Below are 11353 nucleotides of genomic sequence, written 5' to 3'. Positions count from 1 at the left end.
GTGCAAACTCCACACAGACAGTCGCCCGAGGCTGGAATCGAACCCAGGTCCCTGGTGCTGTGAGGCAGCAGTGCTAACCACTGTGCCACTGGGTCAGTGTTGGGACCACAACTTTTCACCTTAGGCATTAATGATCTAGATGAAGGATCTGAGGGCGTTCTGGCTAAGATTGCAGACAATACAAAGATGGGTAGGGGGACAGGTAACATTGAGGATGTGGGGAGGCTGCAGAAGGATTTGGACAGGTCAGGAGAGTGGGCAAAGAAGTGGCAGATGGAATACAACTTGGGAAAGTGTGAGGGCATGCACTTTGGTAAGAAGAATAAAAGCATGGACTATTTTCTAAATGGGAAGAAAATTCAGAAGTCTGAAGTGCAAAGAGACTTTGGAGTCCTAGTCCAAGATTCCCTCAAGGTAAACTTGCAGGTTGAGTCAGTAGTTAGGAAGGCAAACTTTGGCATTTATTTTGAGAGGACTCGAATATAAAAGCAGGGATGTACCTCTGAGGCTCGGTAAGGCTCTGGTCAGGCCACATTTGGAGAATTGTGCACAGTGTTGGGCCCCATATTTCAGGAAGGATGTACTGGCCCTGAAGTGGGTTCAAAGGAGGTTCACAAGAATGATCCCAGGAATGAAAAGCTTAACATATGAGGAACGTTTGAGAACTCTGGGTCTATACTCAATGGAATTTGGAAGGATGAGGGAGGATCTAATTGAAATTTACAGATTGGATGTTGGGAAGATGTTTCCAATGGTAGGAAAGACTAGGACCCAAGGGCACAGTCTTAGAGTAAAGGAAGACCTTTTAGATCGGGGATAAGGAGAAACTTCTTCAGCCAGAGTGGTGAATCTATGGAATTCACTGCCACAGAAGGCTGTGGAAGCCAGGTCATTAATTATATTTAAGATGGAGATAGATAGGTTCTTGATTGTCAAGGGAATCAAGAGTTACAGGGAGAAAGCAGGAGAAACTTATCAGCCATGATTTAATGGCAGAGCAGACTCAAGGGGCTGAATGGCCTAATTTCTGCTCATACGTCATATGGTCTTATATATATTAATATATAGACAGGGTATGCTGTTACTGTGATGGAAAACAGAGTTCTCAGTACAGTTCAAACAATACACAAAAACATTTTGGTTCAAATTACTTGATTTAGTTGTCATCTGAATGCTTTAAATATGTTACATTTTAATTTGCCTGTCTGTTTAAATGATGCTTGTTGCCTGCATCTGAAGATTTTTGGCATTTTGCAAGTCCCTTGACAACAAGATGCAGCCTCTCTGTATTAATTAGATTGCTATGATCTCGCCTGATGAAATTTCATGCTGCAGCAGCTGGAAGCTGAAAGCAAACAGAACATATGGAGATATAATTCATCATCACCGTCAGCAATCACTCACTAATGAGTATGATTGTCCACCCAGAAAATTCCGTGTCTTTGGTCATGGTTTCTAATGGATCCTTGTGTGGCTGATCCTAGAACAGCTTCTCTGACGACATGCTTGGCAAGTGTTTCCAGAAAGTGGAAGTGATCCTTGGCCTTGAGATCATTGGCATTCCTTTCTCCAGTTCCTTTTCCATACTTCCTCTTGCCGAAGGCTGTTCTCAAAGCATGTGTCGCTTCTCAAAGCAGTTTCCTCCAAGTGTAAAAGTTTCAAAAGGTATGTGAAAAGGATTGTGAAAACTAAAATAGGTCTCTTACAGTCAGAAACAGGTAAAACAGAGAACAAAGTAATGGCTGATGAACTAAATTGATACTTGGCTACTGTCTTCGCGAAGGAAGACACAAATAACATATCAGAAATGATAGGGCACACAGAGTTTAATGAGAGGGAGGAACTGAAGTAAATTTGTATTAGAAGAAAAATGGTATTGGAGAAATTGATGAGATTGAAGGCCAATAAATTATCAGGGCCTCATAATCTACATTACAGAGTACTTAAAGAAGTGTCCCTAGAAATAATGGTTTGCTGTGCTTTGATGGTCACCCTCCAAGATTCTTTAAACTCTGGAACAGTTCCTACAGATTGAAGGGTAGCTAATGTTACCCCACTATTTAAAAAGGGAGATCGAAAGTAAACAGGAGATTATAGAGCACTGAGTATGATGTCGGTGATAGCTTGATTCCATTACCAAGGATTTTATAGCAGAGCACTTGGAAAACAGTGGTGAAATCAGAGACAGTCAGCATAGATATGCAAAAGGGAAATCATGCTTGACAGATCTATTGGAGTTCTTTGAGAATATAACTTTTTGAGTTCATCGAGGGAAACCAGTGGATTTGGTTTATTTGGACTTTCAGAAAGCTTTTGACAAAGTCCCACATAGGAGATTATCGTATAAAATTAAAGTGCATGTTGTGAAGTTGGGTAGAGTACGTCTGGATGGGGAGACGGGAAGTTAGAATTTGGTGTTTGTAAAATGCCAGGGGATAGCATTGCATGATCGCTTTAAAGGATCATGTGCCTTTTCTATGCTGAGAGATTTAAAATGGATGTCTGTAAGTTGCAGCTTGAAAGTTTGCAAGTACACAGAGAGCACCCGACTTGAAATATTTGTGTTGAAAGGCCGTAAAGTTAGCAAGCCAAGCAGCAATTTTTTTAACTAAGACAAAAAGCTTTTGAATTTAGCCAATCAATTTGAACAAGGCACTTAGATACCAAAAAAAAATTAAATTTGAACCTGAGATAACAAGGTGCAGAGCTGGATGAACACAGCAGGCCGAGCAGGAAAGCTGACGTTTTGGGCCTAGACCCTTCTTCAGCTCTGCACCTTGTTATTTCAGATTCTCCAGCATCTGCAGTTCCTACTATGTCTAAATTTGAACCTGATGGTTTGATAAATATTGATATGTCATCAAGGGTGAAAAAGAAGGGGGCAGTTGGACAAAGCCCCAGAGCTAACTGCCATCCACTAGAGCTAACGGCCCTCAGCTCTCAAGAAAATTGCTAGCTCTCACAGCTTCCTCTATGTCTTAGAGAAAGCACCATCTAAATAACAATAGTATCCACAGCACAACTAGTTAACATTCTTGACAGAAGAATTGACGGAGAAGGCATTCCTGATAGAATAACTGATGGGGAAGACACAGAACATTCCAAAGACACGTAACCTGGCTGTAATTTCGAGAGACAAAACTCTATTTTTTTAAATTATAGTGGAATTTGCATTTATTGGAACAGCATACCATTAGAATCTTGCTTTATTCGGCAGTAGTTAGTAGTTAAAAGGGATTTATTCGGGTTGTTCATAGTTTAGTTAATTTGTTCACTGTTAGAGTTAGATTTAAAAATTGTTACTTGTTGATTTTAAGTGAGTGTCAGGGATTTATTTTAGTTAACCATTAGAAGTTGCTGAAAAGCAGGTTACACTACTTTTCACACTCCTTTTACAGATTACAGGGCAAGGTGTTCCTCTTTGGGTATTTCGATTTTGGTTCTCCGAAGGGGGTCAGCCTCTGCTTTATGACAGATTGGGGGCTTGTCTGGGATCTGGACAGACTTGAACAGATTTAGGGTACAAAAGATCCCAGCACATTTAAACAAACTTGAGGACTAGTGTCCTAGATCTTTAAATAAAACTTAAGTGAGAAGTGGAAAATCTGTTAATTTCAGTTGCTTGTTGCTGGTTAAATCAAAAGTGAAATCCACTCTCTACTGAAGACCAGACATGCAGGATTCAAGTCAGGTGACCTGGACCAATACAAAAAAATTCAGATATGACCTTTGCAAAACTGTCAGGGAGACCAAGAGGCAGTACTGGACCAAGTTAGAGGCCCAGATCAACCAAACAGACTCACGCCGTCTATGGCAAGGCCTAAACAATTTACAGGATACAAAATGAAACAGTGTAAGATAGCAGGCAATAACACATCATGCAAAGTAAACTGTATGTCCCTAAGTCTTTTTGATCTAAAAATCCCTTGTTTGCTGTGATCTGCCTGTACCACTCATAAACAAAGCTTTTCAATATGTTTTGGTACACGTGATAATAAATTAAGTGGGAAATGGCTCTTAATATTGCTAAAGATGTCCTGGTGGTCAAAGATGCTTCCCAAATTTGCCTAGAAAGTTTAGAAAGACAGAGAGACAGAGTCTATTACATGACCAACTATCACACATTTGAATGCACATAGACAAAGTGGGACACCAATTCGACTGGGACCACATAGCCATCCTAGGACAAGCCAAGCAAAGACACACACGAGAATTCCTGGAGGCCAGGCACTCAAACCGGAACTCCATTAACAAACATGTAGAATTGGACCCCACATACCAACCACGAAGAAACAAATCCAGAAGTGATGCCACAGACCCCAGCAAACTGAGCCGCATAAATGCCAAGTGGGACAGAACACCTATGCTTCACCGGAGGTGCACTGATGATGTAACTAGTATGATGATGAAACGTCTACAAACAAACTTACCAGCTCGGCGAGCAAGTCAACAATTGGGTTCCATCCTTACTTTGCAGCAGTTTGAATTCAAGGCGTTCGGTCTGTATATTTCTTTGATGACACTGGAGAAACTCTGGGTGTTGTGATTGTCAGCAAGGAGTTGCAGCTCAGCTGTCTGAGTCCACCATTGTTTATTGATTTCCCTCATTTCAGGCGGGATAGAGGGGTATATAAAAGGGATGGGGGAGTTGCACTACTTGTTAAGGAGAATATCACAGCTGTACTGAGGGAGGACACCTCGGATCACTCATACTGTGAGGCATTATGGGTAGAACTCAGGAACAGGAAGGGTGCAATCACAATATTTGGGGTTTACTATAGGCCTCCCAACAGCCAGCGGGAGACAGAAGAACAGATATGTAGGCAGATTTTGGCAAGATGTAAAAGTAACAGTGTTGTTGTCATGGGTGATTTTAACTTCCCATATATTGACTGGGACTCACTTAGTGCTTGGGGCTTGAATGGGGCAGAGTTTGTAAGGAGCATCCAGGAGGGCTTCTTGAAACAGTATGTAGATAGTCCAACTAAGAAAGGGGCCATACTGAACCTAGTATTGGGGAATGAGCCTGGCCAGGTGGTCAACGTCTTAGTAGGGGAGCAGCTCGGGAACAGTGATCACAATTCAGTAAGCTTTAAGGTACTGATGGATAAAGATAGGTGTAGTTGTCAGGTGAAGGTGCTAAATTGGGGGAAGGCTAATTACGACAATATTAGGCATGAACTGAAAAATGTAAATTGGAGGCAGATGTTTGAGGGCAAATCAACATATGGTATGTGAGAGGCTTTCAAGTGTACGTTGCTGGGAACTCAGGACCAGCATGTTCCTATAAAGATGAGGATAAGTATGGCAAGTTTAGGGAACCTTAGATAATGAGAGATATTGTGAGCCCAAAGAAAAAGAAAATGGAAGCATTTATCAAGGCTAGGAAGCTGGGAATACATGAAGCAAGGGTGGAATACAAGGAAAGTAGGAAGAAACTTAAGCAAGGAGTCAGGAGGGCTAAAAGGGGTCATGAAAAGTCATTGGCCAACAGGATTAAGGAAAATGCCAAGGCTTTTTATACATATATAAAGAGAAAGAGGGTAGCCAGGCAGAGGATTGGCCCACTCAAGGACAGGGAAGGGAATTTATGTCTGGAGCCAGAGGAAATGGGCGAGATATTAAATGAGTACTTTGCATCGGTATTCACCATAGAGGAGGACTTGGTGGATGATGAGTCTGGGGAAGGGTGTGTAGATAGTTTGGGTCATGTTGAGATCAAAAGGGAGGAGGTATTGGGGATCTTGAAAAACATTAAGGTATACAAGTCCCCAGGGCCTGATGGGATGTACCCCAGAACACTGAGAGAGTTACGGGAGAAAATTGCTGGGGCCTTGAGGGAAATCTTTATATCCTCACTGGCTACAGGGGAGGTCCCAGAGGATTGGAGAATAGCCAATGTTGTTCCTTTGTTTAAGAAAGGTGGCAAGGATAAACCAGCTAATTACAGGCCTGTGAACCTTACGTCAGTGGTAGGGAAATTATTGGAGAGGATTCTTCGAGACAGAACTTACTCCCACTTGGAAATAAGTGGATGTATTAGCGAGAGGCAACATGGTTTTGTGAAGGGGAGGCCGTGTCTCACTAACTTGGTCGAGTTTTTTGAGGAAGTGATGAAGATGATCGATGCGGGTTGGGCAGTGGATGTTGTCTACATGGACTTCAGTAAGGCCTTTGACAAGGTCCCTCATGGCAGGCTGTTACAGAAGGTAAAGTTGCACGGGGTCAGAGGTGAGCTAGCAAGATGGATTAAAAAAAAATGGATCGGTCACAGCAGACAGAGGGTAGCAGTGGAAAGGTGTGTTTCTGAGTGGAGGGCTGTGACTAGGGGCGTTCCTCAGGGATCAGTGTTGGGACCTTTGCTGTTTGTAATATATATAAATTATTTGGAAGAAAATGTAACTGGTTTGATTAGTAAGTTTGCCAATGGCACAAAGGTTGGTAGAATTGCGGATAGCGATGAAGACTGTCAAAGGATACAGCTGCTTATAGATTGGTTGGTGACTTGGACAGTGAGATGGCAGATGGAGCTTAATCCGGAAAAATGTGAGTAAATTTTGGAAGGTCTAATCCAGGTGAAAAATATACAGTAAATGGCAGAACCCTTAAGAGCACAGATAGGCGGAGGGATCTGGGTGTACAGTGGCAACACAGGTGGAGAAGGTAGTCAACAAGGCATATGGCATGCTTGCCTTCATCGGCTGGGGCATTGAGTTTAAAAATTGGAAAGTAATGTTACAGCTTTATAGAACCTTAGTTAGGCCGCATTTGGAATGTTGTGTTCAATTCTGGTCGGCACACTACCAGAAGGATGTGGTGGCTTCGGAGAGGGTACAGAAAAGATTTACGAGGAAGTTGCCTGGTATGGAGGGCATTAGCTATGAAGAGAAGTTGGAGAAACTTGGGTTGTTCTCACTGGAACGACAGAGTTTGAGGAGCAACCTGATAGAGGTCTAAAAGATTATGAAGGGCATGACAGAGTGGACAGTCAGAAGCTTTTCCCAGGATGGAAGAGTCAGTTACCAAGGGCCATAGGTTTAAGGTGCAAGGGGCAAGGTTTAAAGGTGATGAACGAGGCAAGTTTTTTACACAGAGGGTGGTGGGTGCCTGGAACTCGCTGCCGGGGGAGGTAGTGGAAGCAGATACCATAGTGACTTTTAAAGGGTATCTTGACAAATACATGAATAGGATGGGAATAGAGAGATACGGTCCTCAGAAGGGTAGGGGATTTTAGTTGTGACAGGCAGCATGTCGGTGCAGGCTTGGAGGGCCGAAGGACCTGTTCCTGTGCTGTAATTTTCTTTGTTCTTTGTTCTATTCTTTTTTGTAACTCCACATTTGCTGTTTCATGAGTTCTCTTCTTTGCCTTGCTAATGATGTTATTTTGACAGACACAGTGAGTTTTCCTTGTCTTGTCAATGAGGTCTTGGATGATGTAGTCATTCTTTTTGGACCAGTCTTGGTGTTTCCTGGTCTTGTAGATGATGGTTTCTTCACAGCATGAGAAAATGGGTCTTTCCTGTCTTCCTCCACTCCATGAAAGTGAACTCTTTGGAGATTTTAATGAAAGCGTTATTGGGCGTTTGTTAGTCTGCTTTGCTCTTAAAACCATTCAAAGTTGAGCTCTTTCCTGAGCTGTTTCTTCATCTTCAGTTGCTTCAAGTAACATTTGCTGTACATTGAGGAGCAGATAAGCTGGTGGTCTGTCCAGCAGTCATCTTCACTGGTTGTCACTTTGGTAATGAGGACATTCTTTAGGTCTGGGGATTGAACAATGATATAGTCAATCATGTGTCGGTGCTTTGATCGTGGATGCCTCTAACAACTCTTGAACTTGAAACTGTGTGTTGATGATGACTGTTGATTAATTGCGCAATTGTAATCTTTGCAACTTTGTAATTAGAAAAAAGACCGAAAAAAATCTCAGCCCAGACTATATTCCCTTAGACAACAAGTAAATGGCTGGAATTCAACATCAGAATAGCATGCATTAATTGAGTTACTACCAGTAATTTGTCAATTTCAGGATGTTAATTTAAGTCAAAAAATCCATTCTTTCTATACTTTATGTGCCCGCCTGCATTGCTTACTTTATGAGCATGGTTAAAGATGTAATAAAAGTTAATCAATAATCAATTAACTTATTTGAATCTATATTCAAAGAACCAGCTTGCACTTTGGATTCTTGGGCTTTAAAGATATTCATTGTTTTTCTTCAGGCTGTTGGAAAGGAACTGGTACTTCACAGAGACACGTAAATGATATGTAGTAGAACTTTAGGAACAAACTATTAGTAGCATCTTCAGAATAGAAACATATTGGTTTCTGTTAACAGCAGCAAATTAATGTTAACTGAAGAGTTCTTGGTAAGTAAATTTCATTTTATTTGAATAACATATCTTTGAAGGAAAACTGAGTTTGAGAAAAATGTAATAAAAGCTGTCAATATTCTGAGTAAAAATCAACAGTAGGTTATTTTGCTGTACTTAAGTACATATATTGACCTTCAGTGTACAACCTGTATGATAATTTTGAGTTTGAAGACAATTGTGCCATACTTAACAAGGAACTATATTTATAATTTGAACAAGTTTCTGGAAGAAACTTGCATTAAATGTACAATTGAAATTCCACTGAGTTTTGAAAAATCAGGTTTGTTTTTAGATATAAAACAGTAGCAGAAATCAATGTTCAATTGCAAATTTTATGTGTATTTGAACATAGGAATAGTAATAAACAATTTAACCATAAATTTGCTGAAACCCAAAACGTAAACTATGCGTGAAATAGGTTTGATTTCCGTGAAAGTGCTATGTAGTTTAGATTTGAGGAAACTAGTAATAGTTTATCCACCAACGTCACCAGAAGCAGCTACCTGCTGTCTTACTGGTGTAATCCTAATATCTAGATTTATGAGGAGCTTAATGTTAATTTGAAGGATGAATTTGACCAAAAGGTATACATAAGAACAAAAATCAAGAATCAAAGGCAACAAGAAAATGAAAACTAAAAAGATTGCTGGAACTGGAATGTGATATTTTATAAAGTTGAAAACCTCAGCACTGTACATCACAATATTCTTGTACTTCCTCTTTCTTTAAGTATGACTCAACCCACTACTTCAGTGAAAGGTTTTATTGAATTTTCTTAATCTCTTTATTGCAAACCTTTATTGTAATCAGGATCCTTGTTGGAGCTGTACCCATTCATGTTTCCTTCAGTAGATTTCTGCCACATTTGTAACAAAGTCATGACAGTGGAGTAGATGTAGCTCTGAGCAAATTCTCAGAGCATGAATTTATCAATATTTACTACAAAATTGATGTCTGCACATTCTTTTTACCTATAAGACGTTACTTCCTGTTGTAACATTCTGTGTAACATTTATCAGTTCTGCCCTCCTATATCTATACTGGTAATGTAAACTGCCTAGGTAAACTAAAAAAACCCAATTATACTTTTATACCAGTACTGAAATAAAACAAAAAAGGTGCTAGAAATACGCAGTGGGCCTGACAGTATCTGTGAAGAAAGAAACAGAATTTAATGGGCTGAATGTTAACAGCACATCAGAAGTTCCCACCTTTGAGGTTGAAAGCCTGCACTGACCAAATGCTGGGTGTCAGTTTTCAGGGGTGCCATTTTGTGGGAAGCAGCCAATGAAAAGGTTGCCACTCGGACAGCCATTCAATTGCTGATGATACCCCACTTCCTAAAGCTGCTGAGCCAATCATCAGTGCCGTTATTACAGGTAGACACTGCTGAAGCTGAAGTAATGAAGTAGAGAACACTTCAAAACCTAGATGACCTCAAAGAAAAAGCCAAGGTCAAGTAGGCAGACCTCAGCAATTGGGATGGGCATGAAACAAGTTGCCACATTGACTGTCAGTGAGTGGCCAGGCCATTGAGGTTCTCACAATGCTAAACTGCGATGGCAGCAGGAAGAGACTGGACTCCCTGCCTAATCCCTTCCTCCACCATATTATTAATTCTCTCATTTCCCTGGAAATCCTCACAAGGCGAGCAGAAATTAGCTCAAAGTTTTAGGTTCGTAAAGTTTTAGCAAAGTATGACATTTTTTGGCTTTTGAACAAGAGACAGTGAAAAAATCATAAGGGGAAGGCTGTGATAAAGTGGAGGACAGGAGAGATTATGTGACAAACAGTTTCATGGAGAAAGGAAATGTCAAGTGGTAATGGGACAAAGTAAACGAGAGGTTTGTAGAAATGCCCTTTTAATGGTCTACCACTCATTTAATTTTGTTTAAATCATTCATTTATATTCAGTTCATTCTTAAAAGAGGATAAAGAAACTTGAAGAGGGAGAAGTAGCATTTTACTGATAGCGAACACAACACTGTACATTTTAAGTTTGTTGTGGAAAAGGAGAAAGATGCGTTGCAAAAAAGGATTTGATTAAGGCAGATTTTATTAAAATAATGCAGGATCTGGCCAAAATAGACTGGGAACAGCTATTTAAGGGTAAATCTACAGTAGAACAGTGGGATCCATCAGTTCCCTGAGTTCCCTCATGTCTTGCCATTCATTGAGTATTCCCTTCTCTTGTTCCTTCTTCCAAATTGCATCCCTCTCATTTATCAGGGTAACATTCCAATGGCCATTGATCTGTCGATCTGACCAATCCATGCATATCCTCGTGTAAGCTAACAGCTTCCTCCTCACTGTTAACCACCTAGCCAATCTTTGTGTCATCTGCAAACTACTTATTATTTCCTCCAACCCACATTCTCATCTATATCATTTATGAAAATCATAAACAATAAGGGCCCCAGCACTGATCCCTGTGTTATACAAATGCACACTAGGCTCCAGTCACACGTACATCCTTCCACCTTGCACTCTGTCTCCTGACGCTAAACCAATTTTGGATCCACCTTACCAAGTTTCTCTGAATCCCATGAGTCTTTTCCTTCTTTATCAGTTTCCCATGTGGGACCTTGTCAAAGGGCTTGCAAAAATCCATATAAACTGCATCAACTACTCTCATTCATACAATTGGTCACTTCCTCAAAAAATTCCATCAGGTTTGTTTGGTGTGATCTCCCTTTGACAAAGTTATGCTGACCATCACTGATCCAACCTTTCCTCTCTAAATGGAGATTAATTTTCTCCTTCACTCTTTTCTCTCCAGTAATTTCCCTACTACCAATGTTAAGCTCACTGGTCTATATTTCCCTTGCCTATCTCTACCACCTGTCTTGTAAAGTTGCACCGCATTAGCTGTCCTCCAGTGCTCTGGCACCTCCCTGTAGCCAGAGAGGATTTGAGTATTTGGGTCAGGGCCTCTGTAATCTCCTCAATTGTCACAAAAATTGGTGGAGTTGTGGATAGTG

General features: G+C 40.7%; 1 protein-coding gene across 2 annotated transcripts in view; it reads left to right on the top strand.

The window, feature by feature from the left end:
• Positions 1–8238: 8238 nt before the first annotated feature.
• The window catches only part of LOC109929827 (CD82 antigen-like), a 30413-nt gene continuing 27298 nt past the window's right edge, over positions 8239–11353 (top strand). Inside the window, exon 1 of one of the 2 annotated variants that reach the window (XM_048607761.1) lies at positions 8239–8366. In XM_048607761.1, the coding sequence (XP_048463718.1) occupies positions 8346–8366 (21 nt within the window). In that variant the 5' untranslated portion in view covers positions 8239–8345. The remainder of the gene's footprint in view (positions 8367–11353) is intronic. The other variant, XM_020529411.2, reaches the window with a different exon arrangement.

The sequence above is a fragment of the Rhincodon typus genome, chromosome 18 (assembly GCF_021869965.1).
Source record: "Rhincodon typus isolate 14 chromosome 18, sRhiTyp1.1, whole genome shotgun sequence".
Taxonomy (NCBI): domain Eukaryota; kingdom Metazoa; phylum Chordata; class Chondrichthyes; order Orectolobiformes; family Rhincodontidae; genus Rhincodon; species Rhincodon typus.
This window is presented reverse-complemented; position numbering and strand designations above follow the sequence as displayed.